This window comes from Orbicella faveolata, unplaced genomic scaffold (genome assembly GCF_042242905.1).
Source record: "Orbicella faveolata isolate gen_17 unplaced genomic scaffold, um_ofav_v1 contig_26, whole genome shotgun sequence".
NCBI lineage: Eukaryota > Metazoa > Cnidaria > Anthozoa > Scleractinia > Merulinidae > Orbicella > Orbicella faveolata.
The window spans coordinates 2,922,691-2,945,833 of NW_028301554.1; the positions used below are offsets into that span (position 1 = coordinate 2,922,691).

A 23,143-nucleotide genomic window follows, 5' to 3' on the forward strand; every position below is an offset into this window, starting at 1 on the left:
AGGCCACTACTCTGGGGAGCCTCAACAGGGAAAGCTACTGTAGTCAGACACATGCATTCATGTTCCCCTTCCCTTGAGGCAGTCGTGACGAGCCAGGCCGTCTGATCAGACTAACGCTTGGGAACTTCTTGGTTGTCACTCAAACTCTCGGTGCTCAAAATGCCATTTTAGGCGAGAAAAGGCGTCACTAATTACTAGTTCACATAAAAACGCTAACTATTTTGTTCAGTGTTGACCTATGAACGATGCCTCAATGTAATCCTCCATTGTTCTTCCTTGGCTACTAAAGAATGGATTTTCTAAGTAATGAAAGAAAAAAAAAACTCGCTCTGATGCAGCAGCTAGAAGAGTGTTAGCAAACTAAAACCAGTTGTCATGTGTCAGTGAACTGTGTAGTAGTGACTGACGCCTGCTGATGCCTAGATTTCTCCTGGCAAACTTTCAGTCAGTTTTTGTCACTATTTTTCCGGTATAATGCTCAATAATTTCTCTTTTTCACTATAATGCTCAAAATAATGCCTGTGTAAAGAGTAAAACCTTAATTGAAGTTGGACAACAAGTCACGGTCTCTCGATTTCTTTCGTTTGGACCTTGTGCGCGAATTTGGATACTGTTCCCGCCATTAGTTTCCAGTCTTCTTCTTCTCTGTCTGCAACAAAACAAAATGGCGGGTGGCAAAACGAACAAAAATCCATGGGCGACCGCGAGCAGTCATTTTGTTGTGACTGATTTTTTCGTAAAATCAGAATAATAATTATCATTTATTATAATTATCATTATCACTCCCGATGAAGAAAACTCCCATGTCCAGTCGACCTTCATCATTTAGTTCAAGCTCTAGCCATGTAAACAAAACAAGAAATGTTACTGCCAGGGTGAGTGAACCAATGTGACTTATTTCCTTGATCTTGAGTTCTAAATCTTTGACGATCAACTTGCTTGTCTGGTATTAGTAAGAAATGAGCTACCTCGCCTTTCAGTTTCACCACACAATCGCTTTCCTTTGAAACATGCTAAAATAGAAATATGAGATTTTAGCTTGTAAGACATATCCTTTCATATGAAAGCAGAAAACCATATAAGCTTAACTTTCTTAGCTACATATAATTTCTTAAATAATTTCCCAGACAAGGGTTGCAGGATCCCCAAGTAGTAATGCATATACCACAGATTTCAAAGGGACGTCATCTAGAAATGCAAGTGCTATCAGGCTGTCAACCTTAGACACACAGACACCTACAGGAGTGAAAGACAGACTGTTACAAAAATGCCAACAAGAGTTGGAGGTATGGCTATCAAAAGATTTACACTCTGTCTACTGATGCTAGGCCATGCTATGTATACAGTGCAGTTATTGTGGATTTAATTTGATTTTGGACTGTAGTTTTGATAATGATGATGACAAAATCAAAACATTTTCAGAACTGTGTAATCAAAGAGCAAATTCATACCATAAGATGACAACAAACACTCATGACTGGTTGTGGAGATATGATACCTAAGGGTTAAGCTGGGGCAGATACAGGATTACAGAGAAGGGGATTTGAGATAGGTACTGCTGAAGGCATTCCCTTGTGGGGGTGGGGGGACACCATCCCCTGGAAAAAATTTTTACTTTGAGGTCTTTGGAAATGTGATTTTTGGGATGCTGAGGTCATGTCAGCATGTTACATATACGTCTCATTTTTTGAGTTATTTTTTTGTAAAAAAATACCTCTTAGTCGGCGCGTTGGGTATGTTATGGACGGGTCAATGGGTGAGTGAGTGAGTGAGTGAGTGAGTGAGTGAGTGAGTGAGTGAGAGATGTATGTATGTCACACCAATCAGATTGGATCTACTGTAAACAGCCAATCAAAATTCTTGTTGTAAAGGTAAATGGTATGTGAGAAGATTTGATCCCGATAGAGTTCAGAACGGCCATATTTATTCTTCTATAAAAGAGGAAGAAGTATTCATATATTGGGTTTACTTCGACATTTTCTGTGGGTTAGGCTGAGGATTTTAGTTAAATGAACGAGATGAGCCTTGAGGTTTGAAACAGTTCGTGAGTTAGTAGTATGCAAATACAACGAAATATTTTTGTTTTTAGTTTCAAAGGTAACTTGATACTTTTGTTTTTCACAAGGAGTAAATTCAATTAGAGGTCATGAATCGTCGCGTCTAATTCTTAGGACATGTTTTAGAGGGGACGAGACTTCAGATTTGAAACAGTTCTAACGTTTACAATAGTAAGTGCGGGTAACGATTGTTTTGTTCTTGTTGCATGCAAATATAATGAGATATTTTTGTTTTTTAGCTACAAAGTGTAATTTGACACTCTTGTTTTTGACAAGGGAGTAAATTCAATTAGAGCGGACGAATCGTCACCACTCTTTCCCACGAGATGTTTGCTATCTTTAGTAACAAATGGTAACTTAACACTTTTGTTTTTTATATGGGAGTAAATTCAATTAGAGCTGACAAGCTATCAGCTATTGTTTCCAGGATATTAAAAAAAAAGAAGCTTTCGTTTCTGGACGGTTTTTACGTCTCTGCAGTAGCAGTTTAATAGTTTTATTTGATGACATTTATTTCAGTCCGATATTTTTAAAGGTAAAAAGTATGAAAACTGTTCAAATGTTCTTTGAAGACTGTGTGGCACCAAGTTAAAGTGCAATTTAATTAAATCAGACTTTCAACGTGTCAGAGGTTTTTTCTTTTTTTTTCTATTTTCGGTGAACTTGAGTTGTGTTGTGTTGTGTAAAAAGGTAAACTTACGACTCGTATAAAATGCGAAAAAGTCTCTAAATTAACTTGAGTATTTTTGAGCAAAAATTCCTCTTGGGGGTTGGAAGGGTTATGTGATCGGTGAGTGAGGGAGTTATGCATGTGCGCGTGTCACACCAATCACAGTGCGGGTTGTATCAAAGAACGAATCAAATTGCCTGTTAGAAAATAAGATGGTATCTACATTAATCTGGAGACGTGTCAGATTACTGTAGTTTGTTCAGTCAAACATTTTATGGCTTACTATTTAGCTATCTTACCAATGTAACATCGCAACCAAAAAAACTTGTAAAATTAACCAAATCATTACTGTACCATGAATGCTTCTATCTCCAACACTTCACACAAAAAAATAACTCTTGCACGCCTTGCGTGCCTATGTTTTTAATTTAGGGGGTTTGACCAACCTGCTCTGAATTCCTTATATCTGCCCCATTTAAGTAACCTGTGATCACTTGATCGCAAGGGATACGCTCTATAATTAATGGATCATTTAAAAGGTTAGTCTAAAGTAATTGACTACATATGACTATGTTTGTCTGGAGTGATGGGAATGAAACATAACTTCTATTTCATCTCTTTTAGACTCTGAAAAGAGAAAATAGTGAACTTAAAGCAGAGCTACTCTTCATTAGGTAAGCTGTTTCTAGGCAAAGATAAATATAAACAAGCTAGTCATAGTCTGTAGGAAATCTTTGCCTTTGTTTGTCTGAGCTATTGTGAGGGGAAGTTACTAAGTTTAACAAGCAAACCACAAGCTTGATACTTGTAATGTGTAGTTGAATAGTTGGAAGGGTGCATGCAAGTTTACTACATATGGCTTGTAGAAAATAAGAGCAAGTAGACTGTGATAATCAAATTCAGGAGTTGAGTTGTATAATCATTGTTTAGGAAATAGAGAACATGTGCCTGTTTCTATTGAGTTAATTAGAAAGATAAGTGAAAGTTTGGGAGAACCAGAAATGCTATGGGAACAAGAACCATTAGGTGAGTGTTTCCACAGTTTTTCGAGTTCTCCCAAATTTTCATGAGTGTTTCTATAACTTGACAGAAACACAGAGACCTTTTTTTCTATTTCTTTTAGAAAATACTGCAGTGAAAAAAGGAAAAATAACTTGTTTACTTTGATCATTAAAATGTAAATTCTCTTTGCTCGTGCCAGCATTACACCAAGTTATAGAAACATGATTTTAAACCAATCAGCGTGCATATTTTTTGGGGGCTATTTTCTAAACTGAATATATTGGACACTGCAGGTCTCTTTATAAACAGCTTGTGGAGGAGGTGCCAATGGAGAAATTTGATGAAAGAAGAGTGAACTTGCTGAAGTCACAAGTTATACAACTCGAGAGACAGGTAAGGGACTTCATTACTCTAAAATTTTTAAAAAGTTATATCAAGTATGGTGTCGTATTACCCTGTAATTTAGAATCATTTACTAGTTGAAATTTTATTTCAGGGGTGCCCTTCAAACTGTTTTGAACAAAGAAACTTTGTGACTGGTTGTGCAAATTTTTTATAAGCTAGTAGACTATACTAAGGTAAATTGGTTTCACACTGAAAATTAAAAACTGCTTCACCTTTGTAGAAAAATCAACTGTTATGTTTTAAAGAAAAGTGAAGGAGAAAAAATAGATGTGTTATATTAGCCTGGTTAATCGTGAAGTCAGACCAGGTATTCTTTTGCACACAACTGTACAATTTATAATGTTTCTTGACATTGATAGTTGCTTGGAGCAATGCTTGAAAATTTATTAAATTCAGATTGCCTATAAGTACCAATATCATCTACCATTAGAAGTATTACAATACATGAATGGAAGTTAAAAGTATCGTATAGAATTTGTCATGTATAGTGTACAGTTAACGTCCTGTGCCTCTTGACAGTGATTACAGTGTAAAGGGAAAGCAGATACCTCATTTCCAGACAATTTTAAGGTTTTGGTACTACATGGTACTTCTCCTTAGCGTTGATTAACTCTCCTCCCCTAAATGTTCTTTTTTATTTTTAAAATTTACATTTGTGTTTCCAGGTTCTTCTTCAATCCAGTGCATTACAAGCCAGAAGGAATGTTTTCCTGCAAGTTGAAAATAAACTTTTAAACCTAAAGGAGATCTTGAGGTACACACTATTGCATTTCATATGAAAATCAAAATTAATTTTAATTTATGAAATTAAATAATATGATGTATTTGTTGTAGATGTTATTTTTAGCAATTACTGTGCTTGTCTTGTAATTTTTAAAACTGTTTTTTTATTAAGATCTTTTTCAACTGAATTTCAACTAAATTTGGATTAATTACATGGTATTTACGTACATATGTTTATTAGTTGATGAAAATGTTGTGAAATGAGTTTCTCTTTGTTAAGTTTGTGCCAGATGTTGTAAATTATTTTTTGTAAATGCTTCTTGCAGGAGTCTTCATTCATCAGACGATTCCTCAAATTACATAACAGTAGCACGTGAATATGTGCAGAATTTGGAATACAAAGTAGAAGGAGCAAGGCTTGATTTATATAAAAACAAAGAGGTATGTATGTAATTGGAAAATTACAATAATTGTTACAATATTACAATAACTTACAATAATCTCTCTCTGATTCTTCCATTTTCTAAGATTGCAGAAACTGACGATCTTTCTCTGCCAGCTGTGTACATGAGTGATTTTCTGAAACAGTCCAAAAGTGGTGAAGATCAAGCCTTGACATTGTTGGACTGTTGTAGTGGCAAAGTGGACCATCTTAACTTGAAGCATGTGGTGAGGTATTAATCTAGAGAGTCAGTTAAACTCTAGAGAATTAGTTAGCCCTAGAAAGGGTTGCTTCAGTCTTTTAATATATCACAGTGGATGAAATTGAGTTCTTATTAGGTTATGGACAAATCACCAAATATTTACCTCAATGTAAAGTATGCGTCGGGCCAAGTGGTCCGTCTTGGGCTAGCTTATCGCAGTTTCTGTAGCATCAACCGACCAGCAGTATTTCTACTCCCCCCTGGATGGAATGATAGTCCATTGCAGGGTACCCCCCGGCATTTAATTTGCCAGTACCTATTTAAACACCTGGCTTAGATTGTGTGCTGGCCTGATAGGCTGCCAGGCAAGCTTGTACATGAACTGCAACCTAAGGGGTAGAAGTCCAAGTAAGGGTTAGAGTTGTCTGTCACCTGTTACCTGTTAGTAGCTGTGAAAGTACCTGCACAAGAATGAAATATGATAATCCTCTCCAGTCTAGACTAGAATCCAAGCTCTGTAAGCTGTACAAGAACATGGTGTGTCTGAATGAAATGCTTCAACACCAACCTTCAGGGATCTTAACCAGTGAACATATATCACAGCCAATCAGAGACAGATTAGCAGGTCATATGACAACAGTGACTGACATGCTGAGAGACTGCAGTGAAGACCTGTTGTCTCTTTCTGTCCTCTACCCTGCTGCACCATGGGTAAGATTCAGTTGGAGTCATTACATTACTGCTAACATGACGTAACTGATGTATAGTTGATGGTCGACCTTGTCCCCAGAGTCTCACAACTACCTGCCCTTCTTCCCTTTGTCTCATTCTAGGGCGTAGGAAAAAAAGAGACCCTGGGGATGGGATGCATGATATTCACATCACCAGATATTTTATGAGGTCCCCTCACTAAGGCTCATGTTCTCCATGCTAAATTCTAGTTGCTGAACATGTTCCTAGAAGTTACTACCTAGGTGCAATGGCAAAATAGCCACTGTTTTTCTTTACCATGCTACTATGCATTTATCTGCAATATTTGGTATTTTAGTGTCTGTAACAGAATAATAATGCAGAGAAATGGAATTTAATGGAGTTAACAACATCAAGAAATTAGCCTGACCTTTGCATTCAGCTGCATTTAAATATTCACTTGCACCAGGGTTCCATGTATGTTGTTGTAGTTTGCGTTTAGTGAGTGTTTTCTTGAACATGGGCTTCTCTCATAGGCTGTCTACCCCATCCCCCACTCTTTCTGCTGTTTTATCAAAAAGAATGTGACAGGTGCCATTTTTTCTTCTTCCGTGTGGGGGCTCTGGGCTGGGTTGCCAGGATTCCCCATTCATGAGAGCAGTCTCCAACTCGCGTTCCAATAGTGGAAAATGGCTCAGGCACTCAACCGCCATTTTCTGAGGCAGTGGTTAAATTTGAGACAAATTTACCTCTGCTGAAAACAAACATTGTGGATCATCAAACTCCCAAAGGGCAAGCCAAAAATTATATCTTTTTGCATTTTGTTGCGGCGATTGAAAAGCATTACTTGCCTGTGCATGGTGCACGTAGCTATTGATCTGATTGATGTATCATTACATAAGTCAGAATATTTGTTGCACATTTTAGCCTCCCCTCAAGAAGATTATCCGAGAAGATTTAACAGAGGAGAATATTATGTCCCACATGCCAGACCTGAGCAGGAAAAAGCAACAAGAGGTATATCACAATCCTGGACCTGATGTTTCTATCAATAGTACTTATACTTATACACAAGTGGAAGTTTGGGATAACAAGAAATGCTGTGTGTGATTGTGCTCCTAAACTGAGTGTTTCAGTCTACAGCTGTACAGAAAAACAGGGAAAATGTTTTCCATGTCTTTTTTGACTTTTAGGTGAGATCAGTTGTGCAAGGGCTAATGAAATCTGTCAGCTACTTGAAGCATGTATTGTCTCTTGAGGTAAGTTGTGAACCCAAAGCATAGGAAAGTCATATGCCCTTTCTTGTTGGCAAACAGGGTGCTTAGGGAACATTTGACAGTCACGAGCCTATTATGAATCTAACCTTGCCTAGTCCCTAGGTCTCTTTATGTGCAACCGTCAATATCCCTAGGTCTCTTTAGGTGCGACCGTCAATATGGTCTGGATCGCATGACACAATGCATTCCTTCTATTGACATCACCAAAACGATTTTGTAGTTCAGGCCTTGGACAAAATCATATGTAGGAACCTGGGCAAGATTTAAAGGAGCTCAGTCTCGTTATTTTGAGTTATTTTGGCCTCATACAAAATTACCTTTAACTGGTAGGAAACCTTAAAATAACAGTTTAATAAGATAGAAAAACACCAGAGATAATGATAAACCATAAAGGAACAAGGATGGCTAAGGATGGAGAAGATTGACACAGATTACCAACGACGAATTTGAAAAATTGAGGCTAAACTTTTCAATATGCGCAAACCGTGACTGAGCTCCTTTAACATCTGATATACTAGGGCCTGGATGGGGTTCTGGAATCTCAGTTGTCAGTATTGGCAATTTCTAAGCTATCAGTATAGGTTTAAGCCAATTTCTCAGCCATCAATAAACTAATACAGATCAGGCCCCAGTTGGGCAAAAGGTAGATAACCCTATCCACCGGATAAATCGCTATGCAGTAGATAAGTGTTAACAAAACAAACCATGCTATCCACTGGATAGTGATTTACTCAATGGATAGCATTATCCACCTTTCAAACAACACTGGCCAGAGATCTCAACCATTGCCAGGTTAAAAAGGCGTCCTTTATTAGCTGATAGTTTGAGCAATTCTCAGCTATTTGTGAAACCCATCCTGATCCTCATATACCCGGTATGTCTTGTTACTTTTAACTTAACAACTTTTTTTTTCCATTTTTATTTTCATACAGATAACAATTCTTAAGGAGGAGCTGTCATTTCATCAGAAAGTTTATGAATGTCAGGCTGAGTATGCAGAATCGCTGTTGTCTGCAGTGAGGTAATTCTTAAGAGGCAAGGTCTTCCCAAAGACTTGTGAGAAAAACTAATACCCCAATAGTTTATTTTAGTCAAAAAGACTTACAATAAGTGTACAGGAGTAAATTTATGGGGCAAGTTTTGGGCTATTTTGTTCAAGGATACACACACTTTGCACATGCTCCCTGCAACTTGTGCCTTATAGTTCTCTTAGGCTGGACTACACCCTGTCACCCCTTGGAGAAGGAGAGAGAGCATTGAAATTCCTTCATTCAGTGTGTCAGCTCTAGCAAGGGTGGTCTTAAAAGTTACTTTTTTTATTTCCTCAGTTATAGTGACCTTGAGTAGTACACTAAGTATACTAAACAGAGTAATTTCATTGTGTGTGTAGGCCAGTGTGTTTGTTGTAATGTGTACTGTGTTTTCTTGCCTCAACAGCGAAGCATACCAAACATTTGAAGGAAACTTGAAAGAACTGCTTTGTAAACCCTTGGAAGGTTTGTTTTCATGCTTGTAGAATTTATAATTAAGGTGTGATTTGAGTTTGGGGGAAAATATTCTTACTTCTTGTTTTGACAGAAATTCTCAGTGCTTATGGAAAACTGAAGGACACAGCTTCTGAACATGACTTGAGAAATTTCCTTTCATCATTCAAGGATCATGCTCCCCAGGTAAAATTTAACCTACGTAGTGTAACTAGTGTTCCATGACTTAGGTCGTCATGCAAGAGAAGTGTTGTGTGACAATCATCTGTCACATTGCATGACAACTCCAAACATGCGATATTTACTATGAATTGCTGCAAACCTTTGCTGACTGGTATAGAGAAGACTTCAAGAGGTGGGCAGCGATACCATCACTGCAGTTGTAACTGTCGTCCTTTTTTCAGTGTTTTTCTGCACAAACAGAACTGATATTTGAAATGCATTGTAGTCCGTGTCATTAAACTGACTCCTTGCTTTTTCTCCACTCCCTTCATTCAGTTATCAGATGCCTTGGAATTTCTTCAGTCCCATAATCATGAAGATGAACAAGGTAATACAATTGTTAAAAGAGGATAAGGTAACTTGAATTCTCACACAGAAAGGAGAATGACAATGATGAGAAGAAATGAGAAGACAAGATTAGGTTCAAAAACCAAGAGATAAAAATGTTCAGCAGAAGTACATCATTTTCCCCATTAGGGATTCTAATATATCAATATTATTATTACTTCACCTGGTAGCAGTATGGCAGAGTGGACTTGAAATCCGGAAGTCATTGGTTCAAGTACCATTCTGACCACTAGTTGGCATTGTAGTCCCGAGTTCAGTTTCTTGTTCACATTTGTAAATACCCAACTGGTCTGTCTCTTGCCAGTTGGGATATTTTATGTTATATTCATTTAACCAGTACGTTACTACTTTTACCATTTGTTTTCACTGGCCCTGAAAAAACCCCATTGGGGGAGTGGTCAATTAATTAAGCTATATTTATTTACTTAGTTTTTTGGTCAGTGGCAATGCAAGTGATGATTTGCAGATGCCACAGAAAATGCAGTCAAACCTCTCCTACAAGCGTCTCCATAACATGGACACCTCTACATCACAGACATTTAACCCTGGCCCTTTGTTGTAGTTTGACTGTATTATTTAGCCTGAATGTGACACCGTTAACCAGATATAGAGATATCTATATCTGGACCTCTATATCACAGACATTCAACCCTGGCCCTTTGGTGTAGTTTGACTGTATTATTTAGCCTGATCATGACACCATGAACCAGATATAGAGATATCTATATCTGGACCTCGATATCACAGACATTCAACCTGATCTGATCATGACACCGTCAACCAGATATAGAGATACCTTTGGCCCATGCAAAATGATCATGAGACATAAAGTTTTGGTACTACACACATTTGTTTACTTTTTCATGGCATGGTTGCGGTTGAGGCCAATAACATCTTCATGTTTTTCCCCTTTGTCGTTCTAACACATTTTCTTGGAATTTCTTTTTCAAGGAGTATCTGCCTTATCAGAGTTCCATACACACTTTATTGACTCACTGCACTCATTGACAAGGGGGTGTGTAGCCAAGCGAGACATGCTAATAAAACAGCTACTGGAAGCCAAGGATGGTGGACTAAGTGGTGATACCACGACAGCAGACAATGAAACACTGAACACTTCTGAATGTGGACAAGATCTTGACGTCCCACACCAAACAAGTACATGACACACACTTGCACAGGGACTAGATTGTTGTCATCATTATCATCATCCTCGTCGTCTTCGTCATCGTCATCATCATCATTATTATTCACTGGCTAATGTGCTCACAGACAAAAGTCATTGACACTCTGCCTCATATTGTGGATCCTCTTCAGTTCCTCACTGTTAATCCATTGATTGTTCTAGATTTGTTTTGCTATCTGGCCTTCACAGTACAAGTTTCTAGCTAATAGGGTGTCTCGCAGAGCAGTTATCCACTGCAATGGTATCTTGATTCACTAGTTTGTCACACAGCACAAAATTTCAAAAGCTTAGCATGGTCAAATGATATCAATAGTAGCTTTTTTTCCAAGTCCTGTCAGATACAGGTTTCACACTAGAGTTACTACCTAAAATAGTCCACAATGTGTACTGGATAGATATTGCATGAGTGCATGATGTATTGCAAGACTACATGACTGTGTTGAGCAGGGCTAGAAGTCAATGAATAAAAGAAAAATGTTTTATTTAAAGCTGATGTTTTCCATTAAATGTGGTTTAAAAGTGTCATATATACTTAATTATTACATTCAAAACTATCCGTGATAAAATTTTAGTGGTAATAATGTTGATGAAAGTGCTAGATGAAAGTTTTTCATCTCCTAATAAAGCAAGACACAAAGGTGTTTATAAAAGAGATAAAAAGTACTTTGAGTACTTGGTACTTAGTATCTTGTTACATGACCTTGTAAAGTAATAATAAAGAAATTTAGAGGGTGCGATAACATCAATAGGTTCACCAGTAATACCATATTCAGACCACTGATGTTTCAGTGTAGTTTGCAAAGGTTGGAAAATTCAAAGGATGAAAAAACAATAAGGCAGCACAACACTAAATAATTCTGTATCCACATTGCTTGAAAACTATGCCAACAAAATATTTAAATGATGTCCAACCTCAAAATGATTCAGTTAAAAATACAATACAATGTCTAAATTTATAATAAAATTAAAAACAACTTGTTAAAAATGTACTGAGAAAGATCAGCATTAAGAGAATTTGACAACAGGGCTTGAAAAAACTGTTGTCCCGTTGTCCAGGACAAGTAGATTTTCCTTCTCGGCAAGTACCTTTTTATTCTCACTTACCCAATGGGCAAGGATCAGGCAAGTCATCTGCCAACTAAATAACTAAAAGAGCAAACTAAGACTTGCCCAGGGCAAGCAAAATTTTAGACCTACTTGTCCTAAGGACAAAATGGAATTCAAGTTTTTTCAAGTCCTGGTCATGCTGCTTGCCTCCATAATCCCAGTGATTTTCAAAAATGCTACAAGTTACTCCACAAAGATGTACACTGTCACAAACAAATGTTCTCCTAGAATTGAACAGCATATTATCTAGACTTATGTATAAGGCTCCAGGATAGTTCAGTTTTGTGAGTTTTTTTATAATCCCGAGGAAAACAACATGATCTAACAATCATCACCAAATAGCCAAAACTAAACAGAGGAATTGTAAAAATTCTGGTCTAATAGTATCTGATTGTGTAGTAACCCCTGGGTTATGTAAAATCACTTTGCTCCATGGTGAGATCACTAGTAAGTTCCCTCCCACAAAATGCTAGACTGCCTTACAAGAGAGGTGACCACTTAAGAGAAGTGACTTTGCTCTGTAGGAAATTACAAAAATGTATAGAATATGTCAGTTCCGTTGAATTACAGTTGTGTGTAATGGTCTTGCATATTCAGAATGTATAAGAACCAGAAATCGTGTGTTTGCTCTCTCGTGTCTAGAGTAAACAAAGTAAATAGTTTGGTTGAGCTTGCCATCTGCATGAGAGTGACAGCCAAGATTCCACCCAAAAATTGCATACTAATGATGCAGTTTTAAAGGAATCCAGGAAATATCTTTGATTGGTTGTAGTGTGGTCATAAGATATCACATGTGAGTAGGAATCACTATTAACTAAGACAAAACACGGATCTGTACAGAGCTGTCATCAGTAAGGCACTGTTTTTCAGCACACATCTCGGATATCTCTATCATACCGTACATTTAGCAGAAGAATTAAGAATGGGAACAGAACCGTCACTTTACTCAGACCAAGCCGGGCAGTTTTAAGTGCTATGCTGTCTTTTTCAGACTGATTGCCCTTGGTTATGTCTTTGAGACCAGTTTGTCCACATGAGTGATAATCATGGCCTAGCCCCTTTACAATATCATTGCAGCCTGATGAGTTGAATATCAAATTCTAAGGTACTGTTGGGTGGAATTGGCCCCATCTTCTTGTTCCCATACCTGCCAACATCAAAAACATTAGAGATATCATTACATGGCATACTGCCACATGTTCCAGTAACAGTGATATTATTAGTCCAAGAGTGATTAAGTATGAAAAATAAGGGAGAAATTCCAAGACAAAAATAATGGTTTGAGGAGCAATGATGAATGGTAACAATTTTTGAACCCAGAACTGATAATAAATACATGTATGTTTTGGTGGCAATAAAAAAAAAAAACAAAAGCCATGCATTAAAAGGTTTTTCTCCAGTAGCTGGCGAGACAGTAGTATTAAATTAAATACAACTGAGTTGATGCAGTAAGTTATTTATCAACTTGAAGCTGATGAACAAGGTAAATTAACTGAAAAAGTGAGTATGTGAAGCTGACTTTTCCAGCCTTAGCCTTGTATCAGAGCAAAGGGGCATTGTGAGAAGAAAGTGCCTCCTCACTCAAGAATGCAAAGCAATTGCCTGAACTGTTCAATCTTAAGTACAGGGTGCAGTTCTGTTGTTCAAAGAGTGGATAACACTCTTCACTGGATAAGTTGCTATACAGTGGATAAGTGTTAGTAAAACAAACTATGCTATCCACTGACCAGTGATTTATCCAGTGAATGGTATTATCCACTCTCTGAACAGCTAAACCCAGGGTGATAATCTTTGATCCACCATGCCTCACACCCACCCCCTAGGGGCAGAGGAAGGAGTAATGTTTACCAACACCCCACCCTTAGTGGGGTAACAGCCAAGAACTTACCCTTGTGAGGGAGGTACTGTTAGTTTTCTTTTGCCTCCTACTTGCATACCTGTATGACAAGAATGGTAATTTCTCACTACTAGTATTTCAAAAAACTTATGGAGCTCTGTAAGCAGAACTTGTATGTCGATATCAGGGTTTTAAGTACTTACCAGCTACACCCAGATCCCAGCCTCGTATGACCTCTCCTACACCCAGTCTGAATGAAAATGGAGGTCCATTTAGGCATGCATCAAACTGCTTCTTGGTCTTTGCTAAATGGCCTTTATAATAAACATAAACCTGTTGCAGAAGAAGAAAATAAATAAAACTGCCAGAAAGCACTGATAAAATGTAATGAAGGTCATGATATTCCAAAATCTGGATTTTTGCTGATTTATGTCTAAATAGTGAAGATCTGTGCCAGACAAAACTGACTCAATATTCTGCTTCAAAAATAGTTCTACATGTACTGTAGGTAACTTTCATTAGTCCAGAGCAGTTTCAATTTTCTTAAAATTAAATTTCACATGTTTATCTTAGTAATGTAAATTATTCAGCCTAACTGGATCATTTTCTAGATCTACCTTTTGTCCTTTCTTGGCCACTGGTCCAGTTCCTTTTGTGATATCTTCTAATACTGTCCCTCCTGGTAGTTTCCTCTTCTTTGTCTGTACAATTCCAATATTGTTTTACAAAATTAAAGTGCTTCTTACAAGCAAAGACAGAAGGGGTCTACTACTCCTCTGCTCAAGTGGAGAAAACATGGCTCCACAGTATTATTTCAGGGCTCAAAAAACAAGAATCAACATTTGTGACCCAGATCCAAAAGCTTAATAAAGGGGACTCCAGGACATTAGCTTGAGTGTGTATCATTTAATAACTGGCATTGGAACTGATCAGGCACTGTGCCTTGACAAAAAACTAAACTAGCACTAGAGAGATGCATTGATTCAATTGAGGCCTTGAGCTGCTGTATTTTAATTCCAAGCTTTCGCCGTTCTACCACATCATCAGGGAATGAAAGAAAATGTTCAATAGTGCGTAATATAAATTAAAGTGAGGTAGATGACACAAATGATAAGAATATATTAAGGACAAAAAGTGTAAATATGGTGATGGAAATATACGCTAATATGGACAATTGCTAATTATTACAGAACTAAACTGGCACTGTTTAATGAAATTCACAATGTTTCCCCTTAAATGTTCTTCATGGATATCACAGTCTGTTGTTTTCCTCAGAAATACTACGCTTTAGGTACCCCAACAAAAAAAAAAAAATCTTTAAAATTAGCTTTGGAAAGCCCAGATACTTACCTCATTGACCTGTGATTGATTGTTCCTTTTCTCAGGACTTGTTTCTTGTAAATCAACTTGATTTTGTGTTTTTCCTTCATTCTTCTTACTTGAGTTAGTCTTTACTGAGTTTAATGAGTTAACTGGAGTGGAATTAACTTTTTCACTCTCTTTGTTATTTTGAAGTGAATTCGCACTTTCTGTGTTTACTACACCACTATCATTATCAGGTGATTTTAACTGAGTTCTTTTAGCTTTCTTCTTCAGGTTTTGTGGTTGTGTAAGTCCATTTTCAACAGTTGGTTGCTCTGTTTCCAGCTTTTTCCTTTTCTTTTTGTTTCGTTTTGTTTCCTTTTTAGTGTCTGATTTAATTTGTTTCTCAGGATCATAGTCATCATCACCATCTTCATTTTGTGTAGTTCCTTCTGTTTGTTCGAAATCTTTACTAGTAATCACATCATCGTGTTCATCAGAATCCTCTGTCTTAGATTTTTTCTTTTTCTTCTTTTCTTTTTTGGTTTGTTTTCGTCTCTTTGGATTATCCTTTGACGGATCCCAATCATCATCACCACTCTCCTCATCTTCATCGTCTTCATCATCATTATCATCATTTGTAATGTCTCCACTTTGCAGTAAATCTCCAAGAGTAATTTCATCACTGGAAGATTCATCATCATCAGAATCAGAATTGCTAACTGACGCAGATTCAGATTCGTCAGTGTCAGCAGTCAGTTCATCTTCATCATTCTCAAATTCCAAAGTATTTGGTTCATCCATTAAATAACCTAACCAGAAAAATATAACAAGCTTATTACCTGAGTGGACAGACACAAAAGGAATACTCAGGAATCCTAGTGACAGAAAGGTGTGAAGACCTTTTTCGAGTTTGAAATCTGGGATTTGAGACTGCTCAGATTAGGAAGGTTGAAGTAACTCTTTAGGGTAATAATTTTGGCAAGGTCTTTTTGGGGGTTCTCTCATTTTGGTCACAAACAAGTGAATCAGTCCCTTTATTATTATCATTATTATTTTGGGAGGGAGTGGGGTTGGTAAGTTTCATGCTGCTGGACTCTTTTTGGGTTGCTTTTAGCCTGATAGGATCTTTTGGTGAGGAAACACCACACCAAAATATCAAGTTCTGAGTTACAACTTTCTGACTAAGTACAGTCAAACCTGTGCAAAGTGACAAAAAGAAAAACAAAGATTCCTTCGTCTGTGCTTATCACTCTATGGATAAAAAAGATATATTATGTACTAAAAGTTAGCAACAAGTGCAAACCTGTCAAATGGACATCACCAGGTCCTTCTGTGAAAAAAGTTATTTCTTCTCCTTCAGTGAAGCAGTAGTCTAAAGGTTGCTGTGGAATTTTTCCTGGTTGCAGTGTGCAGAGTGCAAACTGTGCTTTATCTACTTCAACCATCACAGTTACTGGTGTTGATGAACAGTTCTGAAAACCCAGAGCTGCCATTGACAAGTGAAATGACTTCTCCACTGTCTGTGTATAACGCTTGCCAGAATCAAGAGTCACTCCTGCAAAATTATTATAATGAAAAATACATTTCTTAGTCTCTGAAAACAAGCTGTTCAACCTTGCAGACATGATGGAATTTTGTTGTGTAGAGCTGTGCTGTGTTTTGGTTGTTGTGAGTGTTTTGTTGTGCTTTGTTTTATTTTGTTGTTTTGGTTTGTTGTATGTTTTGTTGTGTTTAGTTGTGTTATATGTTACATTTTGTTGTGCTTTATTTTGTTGTTGTTTAGTTTTGTTGTGTCATGTCTTATTGGGTTTTGTTGTGTTATTATGTGTCGTTTTTTCATTAAGTTTTGTTGAGTTGTTGTGTTGTTTTGTTTTGTTGCAGTTGTGTTTTGTTTTGTTTCATAGTATGTTGTTGTGCTTTCTTGTCGTGCTTTGTTGTGTTGCGCTGTGTCATTGTATTTTGTTGTTGCATTTTCGTCTGTGGTGTTGTGTTGTGTGTTTTCACTCTTTTTAGTGTGCTCAGTTTCAGGTCAATGCATACATCAAGCTATGGATGTTGCTGGTGTTAAGAGAGCACCAGTGAATCTACAGTTACAATCATTTTGCCGTGAGTGACTCTTTTGCTTTCCAGTGCTCTCCAAAGCCAGGAAGGGGGGTACTCTCTTATATGGGCTATATAGGTAGGGTTTTCAGCTGCTTTGGTCATAAATAGGGTATCGATTTTGGCCATTTTGGTCATAAATAGGGTATGGTTTTGCACTCTAGTCTTGAACTAGGTATGTCTTTTAGAAGAAGCTCCCTTTTTAGGTCCTAAATAGGGTCGCACCAACCCCCTACCCGATCTCCAAACTTCCCACGTGTGTCCAGAAACCTATATACACTCTATACACGCTGTTACAACAGGCTTAAAGTACACACCATTTCTTAAAAACCAAAGGAAAAAAAGGGGTAGAATTGATCTGATTTCTTGAAATTCAAACATACCTCTTGCGCACGAAAACCCCTTATGATAATTAAATAACAAGCTTAAATAGATTAAACTTCGATTTCAAATAGATCTCAAATTTTTAACTGGTCAACTTTCAGCAACTCAGGCACGTCATTTTCGACCTCGATGCCGCACCAACAATAATAAGGGAAGGAATACAAAAAAGAACAGTACAATTACCCCAAAACATCCTGAACAAAATGAAACCGCCACGGAAAGCAGACAGAAATGTTACCAGTTGTTGGACGCAAACATATCAGATGGGCGCCATTTTGAATCACTGGGAGCGCTTGCGCAATGAAGTGCCCATAGCGAAAGGGCTTCTGGGTATATGTCCTCTTTCTGCCTTCCTCTTCGAAGGTGAGACAGATCTCAATGTGTTCTCGATATCTCAAATTATCTCTCCAATCCTTCCTTATGATTTTCCCAAAATACATAACCTGTAGAGAATTATTATCGTTGCTTACTTTTAGTGTATTGGATCTCTGTAATTTGAATGGGCTTTATAAAAATTTGGATGATCACGATTCCGACCAGAGAAACTTGCAACTTGACGATAACTTTGTTATTTTTTAGTAGATCTTTCTCATTAAAGACTACCTTGAGAATTCCTAGTGTTTGAAAATGTTACGTTTATGACTGTGTAAAAATCATGCAGCAGTCAAAGTGTTTCTGTCCTTTCAGCCTTATTTTGCCTGTTATAGATAATTAGGAAAATTAATGGCGACTTTCTACTTAGGTAAAATAACACAAAGATGACTCGGTACGCAGCCGATCCAGAGAATCCTACAAAGTCTTGTAAAGCACGAGGCTCTAATCTTCGTGTGCACTTCAAGAACACTCACGAGACGGCTGTTGCCATTAAGGGTCTGCATGTACGCAAGGCCAACAGATATCTGAAGGATGTGATAGCTAAGAAGCAGATCATTCCATTCCGTAGATTCAATGGTGGCATTGGACGTAAAGCTCAGGTATGCATGATCTGTGGCTGTTGGAATTAAATGCTTTCTTTCTAGAATACCTTGCCACCTGAAATTCAGCTCTGTTAAGAGAGCAGCTGTTTAATTTATGCTTTCACATTTTATCCGTATTTTTTTGCATTTATTCAACAAATAGATTCTATGTTGCGATGTGTCTGTTCAGTAATAGATCACAGAAGATGCCAAATCTAAATATAAGAACAAAAAAGTGTCACACGAACAGTAAGGCAAGTTTGTCACTGATGTTTGTACCACATTTTGACGTCTTCTGTGATATATTATAGGAAAATTAATTACCTGTGAGGAAATTCCAGGTAAATTTCATGCAAAAAACCGTTATCGCTTAAATCACGAAGCAATGAGTGCGATATCGGTTTTTCAAGTGAAATTTAATGTAGAATTCATGAGTTTCCCTTGAATTGCATAGCCTTTCTTTTAAGTGAAAGAAATCCCCGTTTCATTTACATCTGTATGAATGTTGCAATATTCAATGTGCTTCGCTTTCAAGAGTGGCAATTCCATGCTGAATACTTCAGTTAGGTAACCAATCAGGGTGTGAGAATTCTCTGAGCTATGAGATTCTATTGAACAGATGAAAGGCAACATGGAATCTACTTTTTTATTGATTGATTGATTCAAGGGCACATTGTAAGCTATGTATGCTATTGAATCAGCAAATTGGCTCCTCGGTGTAGAAGGGAGTCAGAAGTTCTTGATAAATAGAAGAGAGATAAATTATAGTGCTGCATTTTAAAGATGGAACAGGGATGTACATTTTGAGTGGGCTGGCAGCATTCTCTGACAATCTGCCAAGAATGCCAACAGCATTCTCTGACAATCTGCCAAGCTGTCATCCCATAACAATTTTGGAGCGATGGCAAACTTGGAAAGTATACCCGAAAAAAAAGTGACCTTCTAAATCAAGCCTTCAACCTTTACTGTGACATCTGTGGTAGTGAAATAAATGTAAACTGTTATTTTTTTTTAGCTTTCCTTGAATTTAAGTTACTGTTCAAGTTGAAAAACCCTGAACACTTTGAATTGATTCTGACAAGTCACTTGTGTACTGACAAATCACAACAGAGTTCAGGACATGTGAGCAAACCTCAAAACCACAAACTAACTTTTCACCACAACTGCTACTAATCTGGCAACCTGATTGGCTAATTTGTTGTTGTCAATAAGAGTCCAGATAACACTGCTCATGTCAATGTGTCAGGCAATGCCTTTTTCAGCTTGCGCTCTGAAAAAAAACATTTTCTTTGACTTTGATATTGTGGTAAAAAACAAATTGAAATGTGGGTTAGCGTGGTCTGTACTCTATTGACAATGATATGCGTCATCACAGTGGTCAAAATTTGCACCTCGTGAGTCCACAACATTTTGACCACAGTGATGACACCTATCGTTGTTGATAAGAGTACAGACCATGCTAAACCACATTCGTTTTGTTAAACGGTTGCTGTTCGTGGTTTTGTTTTCTCGCGCCAAATTGGCTTTTTCCTTGCGACATAATAACATTCCAGAAATATTTCTGGTGTTCACAGTTTTCTGAGTTCCACGATAAGGCCACTTTGTAATAGTAATGGGGGAGTTGATCTAGTTGACTCTGTTGTCAAATATTTTTATGTTTGTAACAATGCTGATCAAATATTGTATCATTTTCTCACCAAAAATTAAGGCTTGAGTGGCTAATTCCTGAATAATCATGTTTTAGGCCAAGAACCACAATGCCCCTGGGTCCCAGGGCCGATGGCCAAAGAAGAGTGCTGAGATTCTTCTGCAGCTCCTCAAAAATGCAGAGAGCAATGCTGAGTTTAAGGTGGGTGGCATATTGTAAATACACTTAACGTCAGTTAGGGTTGTCAAAAGTAGCGGCTGCTGGCAAAAATCACCATCTCCTTTATGACCTCAGTCATCTACACTGCTGAGTTTTTCTTCCAATTCTTTAGAAAGAGTGCAAAATCAACTGCTTAACCCAACAGACCCAACAGATAAAGCAACCTACTTGAAAATTCTTTCTGTTATTTTTGTGGAGATAGGAATGCTAATTCAGTTTTCATTGTTATTGGGACTGTTTTATCTTGATATTTTCCTATCACATGTCGTTTTGTTTATTTAAGGGATTGGATGTCGACTCATTAGTGGTTGAGCACATACAAGTGAATGCTGCTCCCAAGATGAGGAGAAGAACCTACAGAGCTCACGGACGAATCAATCGTGAGTCAACGTTTCTTCTTTTTTTCATTTCTGTTAACAAGTATTTCATTGACTCTTTACTTTTCCTGGTCTGTAGCACTAGCTGTCTAAAAAAAAATTAAATCCAGTCCTTGATTGGGCATATTTTTCCCAAACTGTTACCCAACTGTAAATCCGATGTAACACACCCATCCCCTCTACCTGAAACAATTAAAGTGCCATAAACTTCTGAAAGTAGTGACTTCCCAAAAGTAACATCAAAAAATTGTGGACGCTAATAAATCCTGAAAGTAGCGACCACCCGGAAGTAGTGAGCTCTGCGAAAGTAACGAGCCCACTCAGCCCCCCGCCCTCTCCCACCAAGAGAAGGTATCGCTCCTGCCACAAAGCGTTATGAAAAATCAATTCATGCTTTGTGAGTTCATGTTGCACTGTGTTAAAACTAAACCCATAGAATTTTAATTAAATAACAGGAATGTACTAACATGAACTTTTTTAAAAATTAAAATTGAAAACTCTATATCATTTTCAGCAGCAGCATTTTAAAAGGAACGTTTCTTCAAATTTAAATGGAAAACTCAGCCAACGTACTGAGATATTGTTTAAAGCAGAGTGGCATAGCAGTGTGTCATGAAGTAGAGACAGTTTACAGTACCTTACTAGCTCTCCTGCCGACCACTGAGAACACAGTCTAGGCGGGAAGAGCCAGCCCATATGACAGCAACATAGATTTAAACTGGAACGAAGAATTTAATCTGATGTTTAATGAACTGTTTTTACGAATTTCCGTCTTTTATTTTGTCGAAAAATGCTCAGTCGTACCAACTTTATATAACGGTTTTTGCTCCCCGAAAGTAACGACCCCCCGATAGTAACGACTCCCCGATAGTAACGACACCCCAAAAGTAACAAGCCCCAAAGGCTGCTAATTCCGAAAGTAACGAGGGTTGTTATTTTCGGAAGGTTTTGGCAGGTTTTTTTCCCTATGGTTTACTTAGGTTACCACTATACTCTCCATATTGACTTCAATCCTGTTTGTTTATTGCAGCTTACATGAGCTCTCCATGCCACATAGAGATGATCTTGGCTGAGCGCGAGCAAGTGGTTCCACGTGGAGAGGATGAGGTGGAAGTTAAGAAGGTTTCCAAGAAGAAGATGGCACGTGAAAAGATGAAATCCAGGGAATAAACCCTGCTTTCAGAGCTGTAAAATAAAATTTTGAAACTTGGAAAGAATCTGGTTTGTTGTATTGTCTTTGTGGTCAGTCTACGTCAGACACATTGGTAAACGGCTTTTATTTTACAAAAGTGTGGAAGTATGTGCGACAGTGCCTAAGGGAAAGATTGATAGTGTTAGGTTACTAACAGTTGATCATGGATTAAAGTGTGTTAACCCGGTACAATCAAGCCTCCATTAAGCGGTCATTTTTTGTATCGAAAAAAGCGACCAGCGTTCGGCTTTTGTGATCTTGCTAAGTTTCAGTCAGATTCCCATGCTGTGTGCATACCTTTTCATAAGTGAGTTCCTGGGCCGCACTGTAAGTTACGGACCGAGTTTTTTCCCCCATCGATTTAAGGCCCGGTTGCGGGACATAAATCAAAGGGGAAAAAGGAGGATCCGTAACTTACAGTACGGACCGAGAAAACGAGGTTAGTAAGATATTTATTATATCTCCACTGCGTGTCTGACGTGTTCGGGAACGATTTCTGATCACGCGGAACGGCTTCAAACTTCTGACGCACCTCGAAAGCAAAACGAGTCAATTTGATATCGTTGACGCAATTTTAGAAGTAAAAGAAAGTTTTAAACTTTTACTTGCCCGGTTATGTCTATTTTTATTTTTTCGAATATAAAAGAAAACGAATAACTCCGTGCTGCAAAACCCCTTCTTTGGGTCGTGCACCGAGCATCTCCTTTTTACAGACTACTTTTCGTTCAGCTGTCTATTGCTTCCTTTAGTTCATCCCCCTGTTTAAACCCCTCCCCCCACTGATACTCCCTTTTCAAACCCATGAACCCCGTAAAATGGGCCAATAATGTAGACCTTTCTGACCCTTGATGTGGGCCCCGTTCACACTGTGCCGGAGGAATTTGAAAACGCAGCTTTACCGATTCCTAAGGGCCTGTTAACAATGAGAGGGTTACCCTAGCAAGCGGGTTTCCCTGGCAATCACACATTTCCTCTTTTTTTTCTTTGTCGTGTTTATAGGGCAGCTAGGGTTACCTGAATAGGCGGGTTTACCCCGTCTGCGTGCTAGGGTTACCCTGGCAGGGGGGATAACTTTTTCCCCTGTAAACACTCCAGGTAGGGGTAACCCGCCTACCCGGGTTAACTTTCTAATTGTTTCCAGACCCTTTGAATGTAAAAGTTGTCCCGGGTTGTAGGATTACCCTGCCTGTGAAATTTTGCTTGCAAACCCGTTCTATCTTTTGCCCTTCAGCTGGGGTTAACCCGCTTGCTAGGGTAACTCTCCCTCCTTATGAACAGGCCCTAAGGGTAGGCCTACCGTCCACACTAAT

General features: G+C 38.0%; 3 protein-coding genes and 1 long non-coding RNA gene across 5 annotated transcripts; 2 read left to right on the forward strand and 2 right to left on the reverse strand.

The window, feature by feature from the left end:
• The first annotated feature begins 613 nt into the window (after nucleotides 1-613).
• Nucleotides 614-11,196, forward strand: LOC110057792 (uncharacterized). Of its 2 annotated transcripts, XM_089295217.1 has the most exons (15): nucleotides 615-875; nucleotides 1,128-1,286; nucleotides 3,352-3,401; nucleotides 4,023-4,122; nucleotides 4,800-4,888; nucleotides 5,184-5,298; nucleotides 5,386-5,526; nucleotides 5,997-6,212; nucleotides 7,119-7,208; nucleotides 7,385-7,450; nucleotides 8,401-8,489; nucleotides 8,906-8,964; nucleotides 9,047-9,138; nucleotides 9,451-9,502; nucleotides 10,474-11,196. In XM_089295217.1, the coding sequence occupies exons 1-15, from the start codon at nucleotides 789-791 to the stop codon at nucleotides 10,686-10,688; spliced, it is 1,620 nt and encodes a 539-aa protein (XP_089151343.1). In that variant the 5' UTR covers nucleotides 615-788; the 3' UTR covers nucleotides 10,689-11,196. The 2 variants fall into 2 exon arrangements, with proteins under 2 accessions (XP_089151344.1, XP_089151343.1); XM_089295218.1 differs by lacking the exon at nucleotides 1,128-1,286 and having other exon boundaries at nucleotides 614-875.
• LOC149107652 (uncharacterized) lies at nucleotides 4,494-5,422 on the reverse strand. Its single transcript, XR_016208912.1, has 2 exons — nucleotides 5,353-5,422; nucleotides 4,494-4,844 (listed from the first exon to the last, which is right to left on the reverse strand). It is a non-coding gene; the product is annotated as an uncharacterized LOC149107652 (long non-coding RNA).
• On the reverse strand, nucleotides 11,173-17,755 carry LOC110057751 (46 kDa FK506-binding nuclear protein-like). The gene is made up of 7 exons (XM_020764337.2): nucleotides 17,625-17,755; nucleotides 16,261-16,512; nucleotides 15,003-15,766; nucleotides 14,270-14,353; nucleotides 13,856-13,985; nucleotides 13,704-13,752; nucleotides 11,173-12,962 (listed from the first exon to the last, which is right to left on the reverse strand). Exons 1-7 carry the CDS (start codon nucleotides 17,632-17,634, stop codon nucleotides 12,884-12,886), a joined length of 1,368 nt encoding a protein of 455 aa, XP_020619996.2. The 5' UTR covers nucleotides 17,635-17,755; the 3' UTR covers nucleotides 11,173-12,883.
• On the forward strand, nucleotides 17,749-21,858 carry LOC110057759 (large ribosomal subunit protein uL22-like). The gene is made up of 5 exons (XM_089295219.1): nucleotides 17,749-17,804; nucleotides 18,184-18,415; nucleotides 20,142-20,246; nucleotides 20,548-20,644; nucleotides 21,672-21,858. The coding sequence occupies exons 2-5, from the start codon at nucleotides 18,200-18,202 to the stop codon at nucleotides 21,809-21,811; spliced, it is 558 nt and encodes a 185-aa protein (XP_089151345.1). The 5' UTR covers nucleotides 17,749-17,804; nucleotides 18,184-18,199; the 3' UTR covers nucleotides 21,812-21,858.
• The last annotated feature ends 1,285 nt before the right edge of the window (nucleotides 21,859-23,143 follow it).

Excerpts from the sequence above, each read along its gene's own strand:
- LOC110057751 (XM_020764337.2), bottom strand. Across the intron at positions 15,767-16,260 it reads TGGTGATGTCCATTTGACAG|GTTATTTAATGGATGAACCA; the intron begins GTTTGCACTTGT and ends TTTTCTGGTTAG. Across the intron at positions 13,753-13,855 it reads CTGGGATCTGGGTGTAGCTG|GTATGCAAGTAGGAGGCAAA; the intron begins GTAAGTACTTAA and ends CTTGTCATACAG.
- LOC110057759 (XM_089295219.1), top strand. The coding sequence starts at position 18,200 with ATGACTCGGTACGCAGCCGATCCAGAGAATCCTACAAAGTCTTGTAAA. Across the intron at positions 18,416-20,141 it reads GCATTGGACGTAAAGCTCAG|GCCAAGAACCACAATGCCCC; the intron begins GTATGCATGATC and ends ATCATGTTTTAG. Across the intron at positions 20,645-21,671 it reads AGCTCACGGACGAATCAATC|CTTACATGAGCTCTCCATGC; the intron begins GTGAGTCAACGT and ends TGTTTATTGCAG.
- LOC110057792 (XM_089295217.1), top strand. The coding sequence starts at position 789 with ATGAAGAAAACTCCCATGTCCAGTCGACCTTCATCATTTAGTTCAAGC. Across the intron at positions 6,213-7,118 it reads TCTACCCTGCTGCACCATGG|CCTCCCCTCAAGAAGATTAT; the intron begins GTAAGATTCAGT and ends TGCACATTTTAG. Across the intron at positions 8,965-9,046 it reads GCTTTGTAAACCCTTGGAAG|AAATTCTCAGTGCTTATGGA; the intron begins GTTTGTTTTCAT and ends TTGTTTTGACAG.